General features: G+C 33.5%; 1 protein-coding gene across 2 annotated transcripts in view; it reads left to right on the forward strand.

Annotated features, from left to right (window-relative positions):
* Positions 1-24,812, forward strand: part of KLHL1 (kelch like family member 1) — a 370,204-nt gene that overhangs the window by 257,346 nt on the left and 88,046 nt on the right. For both annotated transcript variants that reach the window (XM_036250226.1, XM_036250227.1), the window contains one exon: positions 7,356-7,542. In XM_036250226.1, coding sequence (XP_036106119.1) covers positions 7,356-7,542 — 187 coding nt within the window. The remainder of the gene's footprint in view (positions 1-7,355; positions 7,543-24,812) is intronic.

Raw genomic sequence — 24,812 nt, forward strand, 5'->3', positions numbered from 1 at the left:
TGGGCTTTGATCAGAGTGAATCTAATAAAAAGTTGGAAATCTGCTACGATATAGTGATTAAAATTCTATCTCCATCTTCTCTTAGTGAAACAAAGGAAGTAAGCTACTGACCGGTACCTTATAATTACTGTGTGAGAAATTAAAAGGTTTTTACTTAAAGATAATTGAGATAAGGTTAAAGCAAAACAGAAATTTAATACAAGGTCCAAATTATTGAAATCAGGGAATCCAGTTTTCCAAATAATAACACATGCATTCTCTTCAATTGCTTTCCTGCAGATTTATGTCATAGAACTTCCAGGATCATCATTTTCTTCTTACCATCAGAATTAATGTCTCTGAGAAAAAATATGAAAGAAGCAGAAGAAAAAATTTTAAACTTTCTTGTAGCACCAGTTGTTCTTTATGGGCTCAAGGTAGTTACATAGTGTGTAGGCCACTTACATATATGTACCGCTCAAGGAAGGTATATTTGAAAATGACCCTTGCACTCAGTCCATTGCACTTGTTAGCTATGGTTATTATGTGGGCGTTGCCTCCTAACTCAGAAAAATTTTATGTTAGAAAAATGTACAGTAATGCAGGATCACATTAAATATCAAAATTACATTTTATTCTTTCAGGAGTATTTTACTTATAACAAGGGGGTTTGAATTCTGATTATGATTTGAATATCTCATTTAGCTATACTACATTAATCAGTTTCAGACATTCTACACCTCTTTTGAAAGGGAGGGGGAGTTAAGAAAAAGTAAACCGCAAGGTAAATACAAACATCTATTAATTTTATTCTAGGAAAAGATATATTTTATTTATATATCAATATTATTTATCAAACAATATGATAATGTCCTCAGGTATAATATCACTGAAAACAAACACTGGGGCTAAGTATCTCTCTATCATACAGGCTATAAAAAACATATTCTAATACATATATCAAGTTGAAATTTGTTACTACATGCATCTCAGAGGTTAAGAATGCCTTCAATTAATTCAGTGCTATAGATTAAGCAAATATCTCTATTGTAAATCTCATGATGAGCTCAAAAAGTGCAAATGTGCAATTTACATTCTTCTCAATTTGGGTCTCTGATCCTCACTGAGATGGCAAAGATAACTTACAGTCACTGTGACCTGTGCTTCCCAATCGGAAATGTTTTAGTGCATGATCTAGATGAAGAATAAACACAAATAATCGTCCCTCTGATGAATCTGCACACATTGAACGTGTTCTTTTTCAATTATCCTCTTGCAAAGTAAGATTACAAATAACAGAATTTTATAAAGATATGCTCTTTCATATTTCTCCTTTAAAATTCAAATAAACACAGTTAATATTTAGAAATGAGACAACTACATATAAATCCATAAAAGCAAGGTAAAAACAGTATATTTTTCTATTAGAGACTATTAAGTGTATTGAGACTATTAAATCCTAAGTGTATTGATTTGTAAATGAAAATGCAAACTTTTAAAAGTTCATTGAAAACACAGGTGAAACAAATTGAGTAACTAAAATTCAGAGTTCCAATATTTAAAAATCACATTACAGATTTAATAAATTGTTGCCTTGCCAGTGTGGCTCAGTGGATGAGCGTCGACCCAGGCACCAAGAGGTCACCAGTTCGATTCTTGGTTAGGCACATGCCCAGGTTGTGGGCCTGATCTCCAGTGGGGGGCATGTAAGAGGCAGCCTGTCGATGTTCTCTCTCATCGATGCTTCTATCTCTCTCCTTCTTCCTTCCTCTCTTTCTAAAATCAATAAAGAAAAAAAAATGTTTTTAAAGATGTAATAAATTGTTTATGTGGGAGATAGCAAATAGAATAGGCTTGCCAAAGTAGATGGTTGGTCTGGAGATATAGCGGGACATGAACCTCAACTAGGTATTTTAAATTTCATTAGGAAATGCTTTCAGTTGTCATGCAAGAAATTAAAATAAGATAGCAAGACAGCAAATGTTTATGTTATAGGGTACTATGTAGAAATAGTCTGAATTTGTTTATGATTGCACCACATATAATATTTCAAATTATTAATCTTTCTGAAAAATTCAGAAAAGAGTTGCAAAAATGACAATGGCTTTTGGAAAGGAAAGGGAATAGTGTACAAGGTCCCAAATTATTTGCATAATGTGGATTAGCTGTTAACTATGACTGGAAATAAGCATGCCATCAACTGGATATGGCATAAATCACTGAAAAATATAGATATTTGGTTTGTTGTTAAGCAAAGATATTTCTGAAAAATCATAAGTATTTATGAAATGATTAACTTATGCAAGTAATTTGAGATATAATGAATATATTTTTGCTATGTATTGTATTTTTAGACTACAATGCTGAATACATTACTTAAAAATAATTTAATAAATACTATCTATTAATACAATCACTTGAATAATTATGGAGAAATTTCTAGAAGCCTATAACACTGTTAATGGTACCCAATAAGAGTCTACAGACATTTCTCCTGATTTCCTATATGTTTATGATTTAGCATGACTAATAAACCCTTAAATGACTACACAGATGGCAATTGATTAAAGCCAGATTTGACCAATAAAAACAAATTGTGTCAACTGTGGCATGAGAAACTAGGTAAGTTCTCAATGAAATAAAATAACTTAAACTAGACTCTAAATTTGGGTTATAATTTAACAGTAACCCCAGAGGGAAAAGGCATTACAAATTTTCCTTTGTTAATAAAGGCAAGAGATCAGAAGGGCTACATTATGAAAAACAGAATAATTTGCACTATTGTTGAAAGTGAATGAATAGCTAATATGGAACTGTATTATAGAATTGTTGGCATGCTGGTCTGAGAATGTTGAATAATGTCTTACAACAAAGAGAATATGGTGTATAGTTTTGAATGTAGCCTAGACATAAATAAATGAATGAAAGTGTTCTAAGGGGTGGGAAGGAGGCTGTGCTTGAGTAGAATAAATTAGTGATGAGAGAGACTACAGATATCCAGGACTTTTACAGCACCTGGCACAAAATTGGTGCTGACTAGATATTTGCTAAATATGTGACTGAATAAATGAATGAATGAATGAATGAGTGAATGAATGAATGAAAGTCCAGAGCCTACTTAGAATGCAATAACATTTTTCAAGCAGGGAAGAGGATCACTTATTTCAGATTTAGAAATTCTGAGCTTTCAAAATATCTGTGAGACTGCAAACCCATATTAAATAAATAAAAGTTAATCATAAATAATAGCATCATAAAACCCCTTTCATTTGTTGCTCATAAGAACTATTATATGAGTTAATTTTATGAACTCTACTTGTTTTGATTATGTCATTCTTCTTTTCTATTCGTACTGTCAACTTAGCCAATTATTTTTAATCTTAAAGCAATCAAATATTTCTGTATTCAGAATAAAATTAATGAACCTGCTCTTTATTTCATAGGTGGTTTACTTTTGTTTTTACAAATACTTGAGTATAAATCATTTAGCTATACCTGATGTAAGCTTTAGCTTGTCGGTAATTTTGAAAAGCTCTATTATATCTACTTTTCTCATTTATTTAAAAATAGAAATAATACCCTCAAATAATTTAGCAAAAAATAGTAGTTATACCAGTAAAGATACAAGAAAATATTTCAGTGTCTTAATTTTATGATTCTATTCTTTGCCAAAACTATTTTCAATTAATCTTAATGGGAACTTAAGTTAATATGAGGATCTATGTACTCATATTGATAAGTTTCTTTCAAGCTGCATACCAGTAGTTTGGCTACAGTTGAGCTGTTTTTCTTTGTGTAAGCTCATACTGTTCAATTCATGGCAGAAACTCATACAATAGCTGAGGAAATGCTTTGACCATTGGTGAACCAACTAACTCATATTGCCAAATTTTCATTTTCCTTGTCCATTTTCCTCTTTCTATGTTTTTGAAAATCTATCTGAAAGGGAGTAGACATACAAAAAATCTTTTCTAAGCATCAGATAGTTTGTTTTCCATTACAGAGTGGGACTGCCCTACCTATGACCTCACCATTTACTGTGTTGCTACAAAGTTTTTTGATAACTAAACTTCCTCATTTCACCAGCACCTTACACTATTACAGCAGCTATTCCAAATTGAATGTAATCATTTAATCACTATTTCCCTGTGGAATGTCTTAAAACTACTTAATAAGAATACCTGAAAATAGTTCACTTGTATCAGACCTATTTATAAGACATTGAAGTAGAAATTCATTTTTCATGCAGCTTACTGCATATAATATTTTATCATTCATCTTATTCATTTTGCCAAGCAGGAAACTTGAAAGAATATGTATGAAACTGGCACTTGTTCTCTAAGGACTGTCACTTCCAATAAGATTCAAATTTGTTTCATAGATTCAAATTCTCTAAGTTGATCTTTTAGCACAGCACCCAGTAGCAAAACAAAACTGAAATATCATGCAATAATATGGGGTATATAAAATTTTGTCACATTCATATGAATGTGGGAATATTTTCATAATCTTGATAGCCCAAGGATATAGTGTTAGAAGAGACAATACTTTCTTTGTTGCATATTCTGTTTATCTATTACATTATATATATAATAGATATATAATATATATGAGTATATATAATATATGTATTATATATAAAGAAACTAGAGCAATTTAGAAGTATTTTAATGACCAATGTTAGTAACTTTTTCTTACTTATAAATAGAAAAATCATTCAAGAATTATCCTTAATTAATAAATTTAATATTAGTCTATTGTCTTAAAGTTCTCCAAGGAAATAAAAATTATAATGTAAGCCAAACAGTAAGTAAATATTTTGTAGCACTACAAGAAGTCACAAGATTAAACCATTAAAGAAGATACAATTTATTAAACTTTCATTTAATTGATTTTATATTTTGGTATTTGTAAACTATTTACTAAATTAATTGTTGCCTTCTGAATCCATACAACTGATATACAAATTTTCTAAAGTTTAAAATATTAGAAAAGAAATCCATCTTATATCTATTAAAACACTGCACTAAAATTATTTTTGTGTGGCAATAAAATCAAGAAAGTGTACAGTTCATTTTTGGCTAAAATTAATAATTCTTATTAGTTAAGGAATTATCTAAATATAAAAAATAATACATGAAATCTTATCAATGTAAATGACCCTCTGTATTCACATACCAAATTCAAAGATATTTACAACTATGTCATGAATCTGCTTATCTAAAACCTTTTGATTCTGAGTTATACTTTTCCAAGGAAAAACAAAGAAAGGAAACATATCTTTGGAATTTTTTCTCATTTTTCTTTTATTTAGAATTTATTAACCATTTATCTGGATATGATATTTCTAAAATGTACTCCTAATAAAAGAACAGTTTGGTTTGTTTGTTTCTTATGATCAACTAATCCCAAATGTTCCCATAAAGGGTGGAAAATAGAGAAAAAAAAAAAGAACTGATGTGAGCCAACTTCAGACATATGTAAATTTATCACAGTAAAGGCTCATTATATTTATTTTAAGGAAGGAAAACGGCTTACATATAGGGGGGAAAATGTATCTTGACATGTAAATGCCCAAGAGTTATATTAAAATCTCTCTCTCTCTCTCTTTCTCAGGATTTTTTTCTTTTCTTTTTTTTTTAAGTTTATAAAGACTACAGGTCCATGTTAGAAATAGATTTTCTCTTTGGTGGTTAAAAATAAAAATGTTAATAGTGATCATTTAGATATTTTTTCAGTTGAGATCCCTTATCTTATTCAATACTTCTTTTTTTGTCTTCTTTTCAGAAAGTTAAAACAATTTTTTATTAAGTATATTGGATAACATTGGTTAATAAAATCATATAAGCTTGAGGCATACAATTCTATAATATATCATTTTATTTTGTATTGTGTGTTCACCACTCCAAGTCAAGTCTCCTTCCATCACCATGTATCCCCCTTGACCCCTTCTACCTCTACCAAATCCCCTTTCTCTCTGGTGATCAACATACCGTTGTCTGTATCTATGACTTCTGTTTTGCTTTTTAATTGCTTAATCCCTTCACATTTTTCTTTTTTCCTTATTTAGTATTCAGAATATAATTTGGTAAGAAGGCAACTCAGGATTAATATACAAGAAAAGAAGCATAGCCTGGACTTGTCAGATATCTTCTCTTTTATATTCCAGAGTATCTGGTAACTAATAGTATACTCCTAATAGTATACTCTAATAGTGTACTCCTCTTCAGTCTCAGAGTTGTTCTATCTTTCCCACATCTTATATGTTTTTTTAAAATATATATATATTATTTCTGGCACCTCCAACAGTGATTTATGTAAAGTGGCTAAATAAATTAACTCACTTAACATTACATTTATAACATTAAAAGTAATTCTTTAATTTTATGGTGCCATCATATATTAATTTACTCAATAAACATTACTGTTCAGATATGGTACAATTTCTTACCAGTAGGGGGAAAAGGTCAAAGAGCAAATGGTAAGTTATTTATTAATTACTTATTAATTTTCTAAATCTATTTAACTGTCACTCAAAATGACACATTGATTTGTTAAGGAAGAGAATGTGATATTGGAAGAATCAAGAAAAAAGAGATGCAAAGGGCAACAGAAAAAGAAGAAAAGGCATATTATAGTTGTGTTCAAAGAAATGTACACAGAATAGCTTGTGGGGGTGAAAACCAGGTGCAGCCAAGGGAGACATAATGTAGCTTAAAACTGATGCTATTACTCTATTCTCTCAGGCGCTGGAGTTTCAAAAATAAATTCTTAGTTTTTGTTGGAAACTATTTCATTGCCTTCTTTTTATGTTTTTGACAAATCTGCCAAGTATTTACACTGTTCCTGGAACAGGGTGGGGCAAAATTAGTCTTATAGTTGTAAGTAGGTAAAATAGAGTATATTCTTGTATTATTATTTATTAGTTATTGTATTATTTTTTAAATTAACAACTGTAAATGTACTTTTGCCCCACCCAGTATTTATGATAGAACTGTTATAAACTAATTTGTTAAAGGTTACCTTTTAATTACCTTCAATAGACATGTTTATGGCCAACATGGGCAACTATATTTGATTTATAAATAGCTTTTGTAAGAGAAAAAATGGTAAAACAGATCTCTAGAAAATGCTTCATACTCTATGTAGTAAAGTGATAGTAAATAATATTGAATGGGAAACAATATCCATTGTGTTTCTCTTAGAAGGCATGCATTTTACTTATATTTATTTGTCAATGTAATTCATTCTTATTACATTCTGTATACCTCTCAATAAAGGGGTAACATCACAGACATTAAGCTTCTAATTTTAACTGTTGATGTCATATGTGCATTTCTACAAAACATCATTAAGAGTATCTGTGTTATTTACAGATATTGGCTGACCTAGAAAATCATGCATTATTTAAGAATGATCTGGAATGTCAAAAGTTGATTCTGGAAGCGATGAAATATCATCTGTTGCCAGAAAGAAGAACTTTAATGCAAAGTCCAAGAACTAAACCTAGAAAATCTACAGTTGGAACTCTGTATGCTGTAGGAGGAATGGATAACAACAAAGGTATATAATTCTAGATTTATATATAATATACATCCTGTATTATACCATGACACAATTTAAACATTGCAATCTGTATGATACCAACAAACTTCTCATAAACTTAGTTTTATCTATTGAGATTTAAGATTAAAGGAACAGTGAAAATACCTCTTTTTTTTTCAATCTGTAGCTGCTGCCTTTGCTTGTTATTAATCTTTAAATCCTTTATTTCTTATGTAGTATGTTCAAATTTCATATAAAACAAAAATGGGATTTAAAGCACTCAGAAAACACAGGCCAAATAACTTTTGGATATTATTTAGAACTATATTTTTATTCTAAGAAAATGCAATATGCCAGGTACTTGACTGCTGAAAACAATGTTATGTAGAAAGTTTCTGCTTGTAAGAAATTTAGAATTTCATACAGAAGCCAGTCCAATAAATAGAGAAGTACGAATAAGTGTAAACATTGTGTCAGTTATAATTTATAACTTAATAGTTTAAAAAATGTTGACCTTCAAAAGAAAACAAGTGATTTGTTAAAAAATTGAACACATACACTTGAAGGTGTTGTTTTTACATTTCTTAGTAGAAAAGAATCTCTAATAATATTTTTCCTTTTCAGCCTTCCTTATATGGGTCTTAATTTTCTTGAACAACTGCAGAAGACAATTAATACGTGTCATATGTTTTTGCCTAATAAGTGATATATTTACACACAATATATTTAATGCTCATGTAAAAAAAAAAATGCAGTTTGTAATAGAGTGTGATCACCTACTCTGTCTCTACTAAAGGAGCTTTGTTATGACAGAATCAGAAGGAAGGAAGAAAATTTACTTCCACTTCTGTGAAGCAAGATCCCAAATAGTAGCTAATAATTTATGTAATTAGAAAACAATTTAATGTCATCAATAGAGAATGATGCATTCCCAGTTTGGTCTTGATGGCCATATCTTGCAGATATTAGATGCTTTTAACTAGTTTAATTTTTTGAAAAGTCTAACTCTTATTTACTGGGATAGTGATTTATAGTAATTAGCACATTAAATGAGCACTAGAGTATTAACATGTAAAAAGCATAACAATCAGTTTAAAAAGTGTAAATAATGTGTTGCATTAATCTCACTACCTTTTTCTCTCTTTCCCTCCCTGCCTCCCCGACTCCTTCATTTCTGTCTCCTTAATATGTACTATTACTTTAAGAAAACATGTCAGAAGTTTTCAAAGAAAGGTATAGTGGTTTAAAACCCTCTTTTTATACATAATGTGTTTTTTTTTTTTTATTGATTGATTTCTAGAGAGAGAAGAAGGGAGAAGGATAGAAGGATAGAAATATTGATGAGAGAGAACATCAATTGGCCACTTCTTGCACACCCCCCTCAGGGGAATGGACCCACAACCTAGGCATGTGCCCTGACTGGGAATCGAACTGGATCTCTTGGTGCATGGGTCAATGCGCAACCACTGAACCACAATGGCTGGGCTAAAACACTCTTTTTTAAAGTGGTGAAACAGAAAATATCTGGTACAAATCTGACCAAAAAGTTGTAAAAAATTATACAAAAATGCCAAATAATTTTTTTTCAAGCTAAGACAACAAATGTTAACTTGTGTCCATATTGTCCTTATAAGAGTAACAAATAGCAAATAACATGCACCACATGATATGATTAGTCATCTCTTAGAATAGAAGCATGCAAAGTTTATTGTAACATTATAACATAATCATTTTATGTGTAAAACTAAATACCTTGATTTCCAGTGACTTTCAATAAATACATTTATTTAAGTCTTAAAGTTCATAAATGGGCAACAGTTTTATACATGTTTATCAAATTTTAAGGACAAATGAGTGGCATTTATAAAAAACATGGTTCACATTCAATACCATTCTGCATTAATCTTAGGTTCACAGCACAGTAACCAGAAAATCATATACTTTACAAAGTGGTGAGTGACATTTGTTTTAAAGAACACTGTAGTCTACAGAAAGAATGCCCAGACAAAATCAATCTCATTTGTTAATCTGCACATAACATTTTTTAGTAACTGTTTTCGTAATTTATTTTTTATTGAATTTATTGGGGTGACATTGAATAAAATTACGTAGGTTTCAGGTATACAATTCAATAATACATCGTCTGTATACTGTAGTATCTGCACATAACATTTGTTTTTCTTTTTTATTTATTTTTGACACTATCACAGACATCCCACATTTACCGCCCCCCTATTTGTCTATCTCTACCCAGCCCCTGCTGCCCCTCCACTTGGCCTTCACCATTCTTTTGTCTATGTCCATAGGCTTTGTATATATGTTCTCTGGATACTCTGTTCACCTTCTTTTCTAAGTGCCCCCTCCCACCTCCCTTCTAAGCTCTGTAAGACTGTTCCATATATCCATGCCTCTGATTCTATTTTATTCATCAGTTTATTTTATTCATTAGATTCCACACATAAGTGAGATCATATGCTATTTTTCTTTCTCTGACTGGCTCATTTTACTTAGCATAACAATCTCTAGGTACATCTATGCTGTTGAAAAGGCTAAGAGTTCCTTTTTTACAGCTGCATAGTATTCCATTGTGTAAATGTACCACAGATTTTTTTTTATTCACTCATCTACTCATGGACACTTGGGCTGTTTCTAGATCTTTGCTATTGTAAATAATGTTGCTATGAATGTATAATAACGTATATTCTTTGTGGTTAGTGTTTTGGCATACTTAGGATATATTCTCAGAAGTGAGATCTCTGGGTCAAAAGGTGGTTCCATTTTTAATTTATTAAGGAAACTCCGTGCTGTTTTCCACAGTGACAACACCAGTCTGCATTTCCACCAGCAATGTACCAGAGTTCCCCTTTCTCTGCATCTTCACCAGGACTTGTTTGTTGATTTATTGATGTTAGCCATTCTGACAAGTGTGAGGTGATATCTCATTGTAGTTTTAATCTGCATCTCTCTGATGATTAGTGAGGTTGAGCATTTTTTTTTCATATGTCTATTGACCATCTGTATGTCTTCTTTAGAGAAGTGTCTATTTAGGTCCTTTGCCCATTTTTAAATTGGATTGTTTGCCTTCCTAGTGTTGAGTTGTATAAGTTCTTTATATATTTTGGAAATTAACCCTTTTCAGAATGTCACTGGCAAATGCATTCTCTTTTATTTTGTTGATGGTTTCTTTTGCTGTGTAGAAGAAGCTCTTTAGTTTGATGAAGTCTCATTTGTTTATTTTTTTCTTGTTTCCCTTGCCCTAGGAGATATATCAGTAAAAATATTGCCATGCAAGATGTCTGAGATTTTATTGCCTGTTTTCTTCTAGAATTTTTATGGTTTCTCAACTTACATTTAAGTCTTTTATTCATTTTGAGTTTATTTTTGTGAATGGTGTAAGTTGCTGGTCTGGTTTCATTTTTTGCATGTACCTAATCCAATTTTCCCAACACCATTTATTAAAGAGACTGTCTTTACCCCATTGTATATTCTTGCCTCCCTTGTCAAATATTAATTGATTACAGAGATGTGGGTTGATTTCTGGCCTATCTGTTCTGTTCCATTAATCTATATGCCTGTTCCTGTGCCAATACCAGGCTGTTTTGATTAAAATGGACTTGTAGTATAGTTTGATATCTGGTATTGTGATACCTCCAGCTTTGTTCTTTCTCAAGATTGCTGAGACTATTTGGGCACTTTTTTGATTCCATATAAAGTTTTGGAGTATTTGTTCTAGATGTGTGAAATATGTCATTGGTACTTTAATAGAAATTTTGTTGAATCTATAGGTTGTTTAGGGTAGTATGGACATTTTAATGATGTTAGTTCTTTCAATCTATGAATATGGTGTATGTTTTCACTTTTTGTATCATTCTCTATTCTTTCTTCAATGTTGCATGGTTTTCCACGTATAGGTCTTTTATCTCCTTGGTTAAGTTTTTTCCTAGGTACCTTATTTTTTGTTGTTCTTGCAATAGTAAATGGGATTGTTTTCATAGTTTCTCTTTGTGATAGTTCATTATTGATGTATAAAAATGTCACTGATTTCTGGGTATTAATTTTGTATGCTGCTACTTTGCAAAATTAATTTATTAGATGTAATAGTTTTAGTAGAGTCTTTAGGGTTTTCTATGTACAATATTGTATCATCTGCAATAATGACAGTTTTACTTCCTACTTTCCAGTTTGGATGTTTTATTTCTTCCTCTTGTCTGATCAGAGTGCCTAGGATTTACAGTACTAAATGTGGTACAGTACTAGGAGTGGTGAGTGCAAACATGCTGTTTTGCTCCTGATCTTGAGGGAAATGCTTTCAGTTTTTGCCTATTGAATATGAAGTTCGCTATAGGTTTTTTATATATGGCCTTTATTGTGTTGAGGTATGATCACTATATTCCCACTTTACTAAGAGTTTTTATCATAAATGGGTGCTAGATTTTATCAAATGCTTTTTCAATATGTGTTGATGAGGTAAGTGATATTTGTCTTTCATTTTGTTTGTGTTGTATCACATTTATTGATTTGTGAATATTGTACCAACCTTGCATTCCCATAATAAATCCTACTTGGTCATGGTGTATGATCTTTTTAATGTATTGCTGGATCCAATTTGTTAATATTCTCTTGAGGATTTCAGCATATATGTTTATCAGGGTTATTAGCCTCTACGTTTCTTTCTCTGTAGTGTCTTTATCTGGTTATGGAATTAGGATAATGCTGACCTCAGTAAAAAGAGCTTGTAAGTCTTCCCTCCTCTTGAATTTTTTGCAGAGTGTACATAAAATTTAAAAAATAAGTAGAAACATGATTGAATTTGATCAGCTTGTGACTAGGGCTGAAAAATGAACAATAAATTAATGTTAGTACAAAAAGCACTATACTATTAAAGAACCAAAGCACATCACCAATTTGAATTTTAAAACCTGGTGAATTTAATGCAATTTCTAGACCATAAAAGAATATGAGCTTATGGATTCTAACTAAACTGTTTACCAGAATTTGAATTTCTTTCATCTTACACAGTAGTCATTTGAAATTGAAAAAAAAATTTTAAAAATAAACTTTCTTAGGAATTATAAATGTTTTTTCTTTTTGAAAGAGAAAGAAGCTAAATGTCTTTTCTTTTAGAACTAAGTGATACTAACAAATATTGATATACTTATCTAGTAACTAGAGGCTTAAAATAATGTTATAATACAGGGGGTTTATAAATATTTTCTAATTAAATCAGAAAAAAATATTTGAAGAAACCTTTAAGAATTCATACCATATTATTAGCCCTATAAGAACTGGATCTTAGACAGATGGGGATGATGGCGGCGGGCAGGACAGGAAGGAGGGCGAGTGTGTGAGAGAGTGAGCGAGTGTGTGAATGAGTGCGAGTGGACGTGAAGGTGGACGACCAAACCCGAGCAGTGCAAAGACGCAGAGCAGAAGGTTCCTGTGCTGTGGAAGGAGCAGCCGGTTACCCCGGCGAGCAGCCCTTCAGGCCGCTTCTCCCTGCACAGCGGGAAGGTTCCACTATTTTGGAAGGTCCTGGGTCTTCCCTGGGAGGAGGCAGTGGGAGCGGCTAGGGCCCAGCAACCTGAGCCCACTAGCACACTTGGCACCTTTGGACCAGTGGACACTGTGTCAACAGAGACCAGTGCACAGTAGTGGAGCTCCCAAGGTGCTGGTTGCGGAAGCTGCAGACAGCCTGGATCCCAGCACCATCCCCCATAGTAGCAGCCCAATCAGAGTGGAGATATACCCCCAGCAACAGAGGCTGGGGAGCAGTCATCCATCCCCAGGCAACAGAAGCACAGACCAGCAGCTGAGACCTAGCCCCCAAAACTACAGCAAAAGCTGAGCAGGAGTTGAGCCTTACAGGGCAGCCGCACTCCTCAGCTGCCAGCAGCAGGCCCTGGGGTTCCACAGAAGCCTGTGCGGTCCAGTAGCTCACAAGAGCGGTGGGAAGCCGGAGCCCCAGAGACTGGTGCAGTACAGCTGCCCGCCGGCGGGACATGCAGGGTGCTAAAGCAACAGAGTGGACTGTGTCACCCAGCAGGGACTGTGCAATCTAGTTACCCACAGGGACTGTGGGGTGCTGAAGCACCAGAGAAGCCTGTGTGACTCAGCAGCCCATAACATAGGCATAGAGCCCAGTACCCAAAGGGACTGTGTGATCCAGTTAGCCTCAGGACCTGCATGGTGCTGGGGCACCAGAAAGGCCTGTGCAACCAGAGCTGTGCACAAGATAGGCTTAGAGGATGTGAAAATGGAGGCGGAGTGAATAAAAGCTATGCAGACCATCTCCCAGAAACAAACGGGAATTACAACGGAAATAAAGACAAATACTCAGGAAAAATCAACAGAAAAGCAGCAGGACAGGACCATATAACTAGGGACACTGGTAGCATCTGCAGAGGTGTGAGAAGGTGGCCGGCTGGGAGCCCACGGACAGCAGCAGTCTTAGCAATAAGCAGCGCCCTCGGGGAATGATGACTAAGCCTGCTCCACAGTGCAGAGCTGGGACAGAGCGCCAAAATAGCCACAGCTACTCACCTGGGGCTCTGGCAGAGGGAGGGCAGACTGGGCTAGAAATCTCTGGAGATACCAGGGATTTGGAGGGCACACAGAGTTTTTGCTGAATTGCAGCTACAAAGGATGGTGGCCAGTATGCTCCTTGCCAGAGCTGTGGGGAAAAGCAGCAGCACCCCACTTGGAGATTCAGCCTTTTCCAGGTAAGACAAAGAAATGCAAATTGAGGTTCATTAACAACCAGCATCTATTCCACCCTCTGAAAATCCTCTGATGCACAACACCAGGGCTATATTCCAAGGCACTGAGTAATTGAGACTACTAGCCACCAAGGAAAAGCTGGAAGATAACTGAACCTTTCCTGGGCTTGCAAATCTACTCAGGAAAGACTTGACAGTGATGTTTAACATGGACCCACACAGGCTCCTCCAAACCCAGTAGAGGGAGCCACAAACACCAGAACACCAACACACATAGGAAACATTTGGCAGGCTCCAAAACCCACTGAGATAGCAAAAATGGTGAAACAAAGAAACAAATCCCAAATGAAAGAACAAGAAAACTCTATCGAAGATGAGATCAATGAAATGCAGCTAAGCAAATTATCAGAGGTAGAGTTCAGAGCCATGATCTTGAGGAAGCTCAACAGCATGAGTAAGGACATCAGCACCATGAGTAAAGATATTGAAACATTAAAAACCAACCAAGTGGAAATGAAGAATAACATAGCAGAAATTATGAACACATTGAAAGGACTAACCAGCACAGTAGAGTAAGCTGAGGACTGGATCAGTAAATTACAAAACAAGATAGATAAAAAGAAGGAAAAAGTAGGTGGGAACACAATACCAGATATCAGGTTATATTACAAAGTGACTGTAATCAAAACAGCCTGGTACTGACACAAGAACAGGTATATAGACCAGTGAAACAGAACAGAGAACCCAGAAATGGACCCAAGGCAATGTGCTCAATTAATATTTGACAAAGGTGTCAAGAGCATACAGTGGAGTAAGACAGCCTCTTTAATAAATGGTGTTGGGAAAATTGGACAGCTACATGCAAAAAAAAAAAAAAAAATGAAACTAAACCATCAACTTACACCCTACACAAGAATAAACTCAAAATGGATTAAAGACTTAAATGTGACTCATGAATCCATAAAAATCCTAGAAGAAAATGTAGGCAACACAATTTCAGACATCATACGCAGCAGAATTTTTACTGATACATCCTCTAAGGCAACAGAAACAAAGGAGTAAATAAATACATGGGACTACATCAAACTCAAAAGCTTCTGCACTGCAAAAGATACAATCAACGAAATGGAAAGGCAACACACTGTATGAGAGAGTATAATTACCAATGATACATCACATAAGGGGTTAATTTCCAAAATATGTATAGTGTTCATACAACTCCACAAAAGGAAGACAAAGAACTCAATTGAAAAAATGGGCAGAGGAACTAAATAGACACCTTTCCAACAGGACATACAAATGGAAAAGAGACATAAGAAGAAATGCTCAACATCACTAATCATCAGAGAGATGCAAATTAAAACAACAATGAGGTATCACCTCACACCTGTCAGAATGGCCGCCATCAACAAATCATCAAACAACAAGTGTTGGCGAGGGTGTGGAGAAAAGGGGACTCTAGTACACTGCTTGTGGAAAGGCAGACTGGTGCAGCCACTATGGAAAACAATATGGTGTTACCTCAAAAAATTAAAAATTGAACTTACATTTGACCCAGTGATCCCACTTCTAGGAATATACCCTAAGAGGCCTGAAACACCAACCAGGAAGAATATATGTACCCCCATGTTCATAGCAGCACTATTTACAATAGCTAAGATCTGGAAACAGCCCAAGTGTCCATCAGTAGATGAGTGGATAAAAAAGTGGTGGTACATATTCACAATGGAGTACTATAGCAGCTGTAAAAAAGAAAGATCTCCTATTCTTTGAGATATCATGGAGGGACCTAGAAAGTATTATGCTAAATGAAACAAACCAAACAGAGAAAGACAAGTATTGTATGATCTCACTTATTTGTGAAATATAATGAACATAACAGTCTGAGGAATGGGGTAGCCCCAGAGATGTGGAAGTGGCATATAGACTGACAATCTCCATCAAAGGGGGTTGTGGGGGAGATATAAACCACAGAACTTATATGCATGTATGCATGAACAGTGGACATGGACAACAAAGCTGGGGACAGTGCAGGGAGGGAGGTGGAGGGGGGAATGAGTGGGGGAAAAAGGAGAAACATCTGTAACAAAAATAAATAAATAAATTATTAAAAAAGAATTGGATATTAAATATATTTCATAAACTTAGGTAAAAATATTGCACAATACCAAACCTAAGAAAAAAAAAATGTGGATAAAATTTTGTGGATAGCCACCCAGTGTCTCAAGTTATGTAAAGAGTAATTAGGACATTTGCAGGGTAATCTCTTGTATTTCCATCATGCTGTTACTGCTTTTCTACACCTTATTAACCTGTGCTATCTCTAAATAAGCATTATGATGTTATCTTAAAATTGTGTTCTCTTTTCTTGAGAGGTATAGAGGCAAACATAATAAAAATGTTTAAAAAAAATGTGTTATAACAGAAAAATGTTGGAATTAATTTCACATTACAAATTTGAAGAATAATATAAAACAGTATAATATAATAAAGTACTATATGATATCTAATGCTCTATGACTTTTTAAAAAAATAATTACATATTTATATTATGCCTTAGAAAGGGCTATGTATACATTTCTTGATTTTCTCTTCAGCTCTGTGATAACTGGGATCCAGATGTTATCTCATGGGACTGATAAACTATGGCTACAATTTTCTGTAGATATTATAAAAATTCAGAACACTGTCCTCTGCCATCTCTCAGCCTGCTGGGATTGGTGTACTGCAGTGAACTACAAGCCCATGCTGGTTGAAGTGAGAGGGAGCTTTGCAAGGGAGCAAGTGCTTCAGATCTTTGGACGCAGTCCCATTTATTTGCAGATTGGTTTCCCCAGGTTACAAGTGGATTTATGTAAATTATTTCCATGAGATGGCATCTCTGCAATCTATACAGCCTAGCCTTGTCTCTTGCTTTTTACAGCGGAAAGAGACTTTGAAGCTAAAAATTAACAAACCCAGACATTCCTGAGTCCTAGGTCACATTTGTCCCCTCTAGCTGGTGTTCCAGCCTTTGTCATGCAAACCTTATCTATTCACATATATACCACACACTCAGTTCAGACAGGGTGGCATTTCTACCCTTCAGGCAAACCTTATCTATCCACAGGCACACTTTGATCCTAGGCTGGCCAGGTTGCAAGAATGCATGATCACAAGATTAGAAATTGTCCATCTACAACCCCCCATTCCCACAGTTCTCTTTTTCCTTTGTTATTATATTCATATATATATATATATATATATATATATATACACACACACACACACACACACACACACACATATATATATGATGCACATGTATTTTGTGCCAGGCTCTGTGCTGAGAAAATGTGACCGTGGTAAACATTGTGCATATGACCCCCGTCTCTCAGGCCTGCTGCCAAATTAAACTGTGGAAATCATAAGCCCAATATTTATGAGTACAGTGAATGTTAGAAGAAGAGAATTGCAAGTGTAGTCAGTACAATGCCTTGGAGCCAGCCCAATCTAGTCAAGATAAATAGGGGAGTACAGAGTGGGTGTGGTGGTAAATTCCAGACGAGAGGTACATACAATGGGAAAGTTTACAGTTGAAGGACTGTGACATTTTCAAAAACAGAGAGATCCCTCATGGCTGGAAGATAACCAGTGGGGAAAGAAAAGCATGTTAGTGGAGAAAAGACACAAGCAGACTCCAGCGAAAGGCTTAATAGGGTAGATCCCGATTTGAACCCCAGAGGTCTTAGAAAGCAGGTGCTGTTCCTAGTGGAGAACAGTCAGTCTTTGAAATCAGAAAAATGCCTGTTCAAATCCTGGGGCATCATTTGAAATTCTAGTACACTTTACCCTTTCTCAGTATTATATTCTATTTCTAAAAAATTTATGATAATGATATGAGATAAATATATAAAAGAGACTAAACTATTACAAGGCATTCTAACATGTTTGATACCAAAGAGACTACCAGAGAACTCATCAGTCACCTGCAGCCAAACTTCCTAATCATGCTATAGAATAAGGCCGTCTAGGAACTTTGGACGGATGAGACTATACAGGGTTCTGTGAAATACAGTGATATGACACAGGAAAGAAAATGGGACAGTAGATATTTATATAAATGAATGTACATACATAATTACCATGTTGTATAAGGGAAATGCTTTTTATACCAATATAAAAAACATTGGATAATATTTAATCACATGAATCATAAAGAAAAAAGAATCTAGTCCTAAATGTAAGTTTGAGGTGTGTTTTGGACAGTGTGATTTAATTCGTTGCCATACCTGGAAAATACTGAAAAACAAATATTTGAGAATGTAGTAATTGCCCTGGCCAGTTTGGCTCAGAGGTTGGAGCATAGGCCTGTGGACCAGAGAGACTCGGGTTCAGTTCCTGTAGAGGCATGTACCAAAAAATAAAAAATAAATAAATACATAAAGAGATTTAAAAAAAAGAAAGAAAGAATAAAAAAAGAATGTAGTAATTTATAGCATGTTTTAAGGTCAATTAAAATTACTTATTTATTCACATTTGTTCTACTATGAATGAGAAATGAGGGTACATATAAATTTAAATACTGTTTTAAAGAGGCAATAAATAAAAACTATTTTTATAGGAGAAACAATGTTTTAAAATGGTGTCAACTGAAATAAAATACAGATTTAAATCAATGCAATAATTGTATCAATAAATTTGCTGATATTTGGATAAAAATTTTATCACACAAAAATCATCATAAATTCTTTAGAAGTTCAGTTTAGTTAAAACACTAATTGCTTAATCTCAGGTGTTTGCAAACCTTACCCTTATGTGTGATTTATGAAATAAAATTTGGTGCTATTGATTAATGGGAAACATTTGCATCAAATTATCTCTCCTGGATTTATTTCCTGAAGTCTAATCAGACTATTCAATGCAAATAATAGGTGGGTTTTGTACTAATAGAAATATTTAAAAACAAAAAAAAAGAAACTTTTGTGTCATTCTAATTATGAACATGTACTGAAATCCTGGTAAATATACAAAAGCATAGATAATAATAGAAAAACCATACTTAAATTTCACCTATTTAACTGATTTTAGTATGTCCAAAATGAACAAATCTCATATACATATAAAATATTAGTTTTGAAGTATAAAATCCTATTTACCAATATAAACTTTGTATGACTATGAAATTCTTTTTTATGTATATATAATCTTTGGAAGATTTGAAAGGCAAACTGTAAAGAGAAGATTGCTGTTACATAATTAATTTTCCCAGTAGGACCCTTCAAGTAGAAAAATATTATGAAGGTATATTTTTTCCTTAGTAACTGAACACTTAGAAATGATAAAGTTATTTCATCAATGACAGATATTTTTAATACCTACTTCTAAGCACTACCATATACAAAAATTGAATTTACTTTGTACAACAAACTTATGTTAAGAGTATATTTTTGATCAGTTTGACAGAGGTTAAAAAATGTTCTTAATTTCTACAATTTAGTAAGTAGTTAAGGGAGAGTTTAAATCTAGATATTTGTGTAATTCCAAACTTTGTGCTACTTCCTATACTCCTTTGCCCATATTTAAGCTATTAATGTTGAGATATATCAAGAGTGACTTTTAAAATGCCAACCGTGAAGCTTGACATACTTTCAATTCTTAATAAATAATTTTTTTAAAGATTTTACTAAAGTATAGAACTAAGTCTCTAAGGTATTGAATGAACAAAGAAATTGAAGGCCAGCTAAATAAACCCTTTGTATGTATTTAAGGGGAAAGGAACATAAGAAAGTAATTGAAAAAATTAAATATGTCCTATTATATTTATTTCTCTTTTATGTTTTGTAAACTATTTTTGATACATGGAGAATTATAAATAATTTAACTATTTCTTCCTGATTTAAAATGATCCACTTGATCAATTTCTCATCAGTTTTACCTTATAATAGCATACCTTCACAATGTAATATAACAGACATTGCAAAAAAATTTAGTGTGTATTTAAAATTTTTATTCTTTGGATATATATGAAGAACTATTAAATTAGTATTTTTAAATGCCTCAGAAATGAACATGTTTCAATCTTCAGAAAATTCATGTACACAAATACAAATTTATAAAGGTTACATTCAATAAATTCTTTTTAAAATAGAAGACTTATTACAATTGTTCTAAAACACCTTTTTTCATTAAACTTTCATGTATATACTATTTCCTGCAAGAACAACTAAAAGAAGCAACTTTTAGATATAAAATAGAAAAATCCTATTTTTCAGTAACTAGGTATTTCTAGGCTGAAATACATGCCATAATTATTAAATAAGAATTTAATAATTCAACACATAGCCATTCTATTTCTTATTATAAAAAACTCTTAATATCATCAAATATGCCCTATCAGCAATATTTTCATCTAACTTGGCTTCAAACTTCAGTTATTAGAATTGCTCAGCCATCCATATCTAATCAGTTATCAGAGGCTGTCTAATTTACATCAGCATTTTCTCTACTTTAGTTGAAATTTTATCACTTACGCTGCAGACCTAGAATTTTGAATATGTTTCCCAAGTGGATTTTCTTTTTTAAACTTACAAATAAGCTAGGTAATGATCTCCCCACCTCCAGTTTCTCTCCCGTCCCCCACGCACAGCTCACTACTGCCAAATCAAATCAAGTTATCACAATTTTTAGCGTGATCATTAAAACAACGAAAATATAAAGTAATAAAGTAAAAACCTTGATTAGGTCACCACCATCCAGGTAGAGCCCCATATTTTTCCCCTATGTAGTATCTATCCTTCCTCACCTACCAGTCCAAATTTAGCCAGGAAAGTTTTCCTATTCTCTATAACAAACGTCTTGAACTGATACTTCTCTGATCTTTACCAGATTTCACCACTCACTTCCTTAAATGTGGAGCCTCACACTAGTTACAGTATTGCTTGTACTCATATTGTCTTATGCTGCACAGTCTTTCTCCTTTTAACCCCCTCTCTTTGCACAAAATGAGTTCCCTTATAAAAAGGTTTTGCATACCTGATTTACACATATAATTTTAATCCAAAATATAAGCTTAGTTTTCTAAATGTTTTATGCATCAAACTTCAATAGCATAAATTTAATCTTTATCAGATAAGGATTTTAAAACAGCTATTATTATCATAAGGATAATTAAATTAAGTATACTTTAAAGCAATTATACAAATAAATTATTTTCATGTTATGCTATTCTTAGTCTTTTCTTGGTCTGTTGTCATTAGGTTCTAGTTAGAGGTATTCCTTTTAAGTGAAATCTTTTTGAAATCTCAACAAGTCACCAATGACAATGTCTACCTCTAAAACATGAGCATGAATAATTAATAGTGTCATATATTTGGTAGTCTCACTAATTTTAATTCCATTAGAATGAAATCATTTTTAAGTGTTCACATTATTTAGTAGAAAAGGTGCTTTTCTGATAATTGTGCTGATACTGCTTTTTCTCCCAAATTAGGAAAAAATAGATTTTTAAAATATCTGTGCTTCAATAATTGAAAAATATTAATTGTGAAATTGGATTATATAGGACACCCTTTCTACTCTCTGTTTCTCAGCATTTCTTGGGTTCACAGATTATCAGCTTATTCTTGTTGAGTAACTCCTCATTTCCAGTTAGCATTCTTGGTTCCGGAAAACTAAGCAACAAAAATTCCTGAACTGTTGTAGCTTAAATTATCTCCAGGAGACTATAAACAAACATACAAGTTATTATAATTTATGTGATGATGAGTTATAATGAAATATAAAGATCATTGGGAATTAGGGTGAGGGGACAGTGTTGCAGTTTATAAAGTTTTCCTGGAAAAGACCACTCTGATAAGGAAAATATTATATACAAATTTCTATCTGGAAATTCCACCTGTTTCTTTCTAAAATGAAGACTTCTTGATTTTGTTATGACCCACATACATTTTTAAGTGCCATTTTCTCTGAATATTTATATTTTATTGGTATTTTAAGGATAAGAGTTGGCAAACTAAGGCCCACAGACCAAATCTAGCCCACCCTCTGTTTTGTATGGCTTTGGTTTTTATATTATAATGGTTGAAAAACATCAAATAAAGAATAATATTTTGTGATGCATTTAGTGAATATTTGTATTTCATAAAATTCAAATTTCAGTGACCATAAAGTTTTATTGAGATTCCCATTGTTTATGGCTACTTTCACTCTATAATAACTACATAGCTGCAACAAGGAGACCCATAAGTAGATTCAGAATAACTTTTGTATAGGAAGAGTTTTCCAACCACTTTTATAGAAAAAATAGACCTCTCTATCATATTTCCGCCAAATGTCATATTCCCTTGACCCAACTCTAATTTATTGACAGCCAGAGAGGGCAATTACAACGTCCTACCACAAGCATTCTCTTAGTCTACCTTCTTCTTATCTGCATTCCTTGAGGTATAAAGAGCGAGCTCAGACTGCAAGGTCTTTGTGCAGGAAGTCCAGTACTGTAAGTAGAGGATGGGGTTATTTAAAGCTCCACAGGCTATCCCCAACCTTCTGAGTTTAGAAGTCTGAGATTCTATTGTAATTTTAATTCCAGCATTATCAATGTTTTTTATACTTGACTTACATCTTTGTTGGCCAGTTATCACTTTATCCACTTTATTTTGTAAAATGACTTCTGTCACTAGAAGACAAAATGGCAACACAATAAACTGCATGAACCCAATGACAGAAGTGCAATAATTAATCACCTTTTTGACTTGGAAAGAAGTGACATGATTGGCCACTGATCATGATGAGCATCCGTTATTTAAGGAGTGATTTGTGGACTGAAAAGCAACAGCAAAATTTGTATTTTATGCAAATGACTCACAGTTAATATACAGGGGTGGACAAAAGTAGGTTTACGGCCGAGCCAGTGTGGCTCAGTGGATTAAATGTCCTCGTGCCAGGGACTTAGAGATCCTAGCTCAATTCTGGGTCAGGGCACATGCCCAGGTTGCAGGTTCCATCCCCAGTAAGGGGCATGCAGGAGACTGCTGAATGATGTTTCTCTCACATCAATGTTTCTATTTCTCTCTCCCTTCCTCTTGCTAAAAAAAAAAAAAAAAATCAATAAAAATATTTTTTTAAAAAAGTAGGTTTACAATTGTAATACAAATAAATAATACAATAATTAATAAATGATAATCCACAAATAAACTCTGTTTTGCATATTCACAACTGTAAAGCTACTTTTGTCAACCCCTGTATTTCAGTAACTGAAATTTGTTGGGTGACTGGTGTTAATTAACCAAGTCATGGTAACCGGAATTCATGAATATCAGAACCATGCAAAGCAAGGACTGTCTGTATTTGAGCAGACATTGTAGAGTTATGCTGCTTGCTACAGAGAAATAGGACTAGAATGTTAGGGAATAATGCTGATAGCAACATCAAGTTCCTACTTATAGGTACAAGTCTATGAAGAAGCAGCCCTCCTTTGCTTGGCTGAAGGAGAATAGAGGTTCTGCAAGACACTGCTTTCTGCTTGACACAGAACAGCCACTGTGCGCTTCCTACATACCGTGCGTCAGTAGGCAAGCAGAGGACCCTCTAGCTGAGATTAAAGCATTTATGAGACTATTTAGTTCAAAAAGAAAAAAAAAAAAAACAAGCAAACAAAAAAAAACAATTAAGGAAAGAGTCAAAAACTGAGAATTTTTCAAATTAATATTATTTGGCTGTAAAAGAGAGAAAACACTAAGAAAATTGTACAATTGCATTGTTTTATCATCGTATGCGTGATAGCTGTGAGCACTAAATGGAGCCTAGTTAAAGATATACCAAGTACGCGGATGGCATGTCAAGGTCACAGTAGCAGTGACTCTTCTCTTTGATAGTAATTGACTGAGTGAACAGAGGAGAAGAATTAAAATCAGCCTTTATATCTGTATATTTGCATTGTATCCTTGTTGGCAGTCTAGTCACAGCCACAGGTCAGTTATTGATTTTCACCAAGCTTGGTGTCTGATGAGACAGCCCTAGCTCTTTCATGTGTACTCAAAGCAAATTTTCTTAATGTTACTAATAATAAAGAAAATATTGGTGATTAAAAAGAGGCAAAAAGCTTTAATTCTTAATTATAAAATAAAAACAATTTTCTTGAGTTTTTTTTTTATTGAATCTTTTATTACAGAGTCTATGCTGTGGCATTTTAATATTTAATGTGTGCTTTGGATTTTTACATACCTCAAATTTAAAAATGATCTAGTTTAGGAATAAACTCCTGATATTTCTCTTTCTATTCAAATGAGCTGGCCAGATAATTTTATCCTGAATTTGTTTCCTTACTCTGCGTGATCATCAGTATTGTTGAAAGGCAAAAATGGAAAGTGAAATAGATAGAAGAATTAACCATCTTGACCTGATTTTTTCTTCCTTGGCTTGAACTGGATAAGCTGGCCTATCAAGAACTTTTAAAGAACAACTTTTTATACTGTAATTCTACAACTGGATAATTTTTAAAGCATTTAACTCAATAGTAACCATCATGTGGCTTAAGAAACCGATTCACTTAGAATTCTGTCAGAGAAACCTGAGCATTTGCAATTGAGTGGG

This window comes from Molossus molossus, unplaced genomic scaffold (assembly GCF_014108415.1).
Source record: "Molossus molossus isolate mMolMol1 unplaced genomic scaffold, mMolMol1.p scaffold_m16_p_9, whole genome shotgun sequence".
Classification (NCBI taxonomy): Eukaryota; Metazoa; Chordata; class Mammalia; order Chiroptera; family Molossidae; genus Molossus; species Molossus molossus.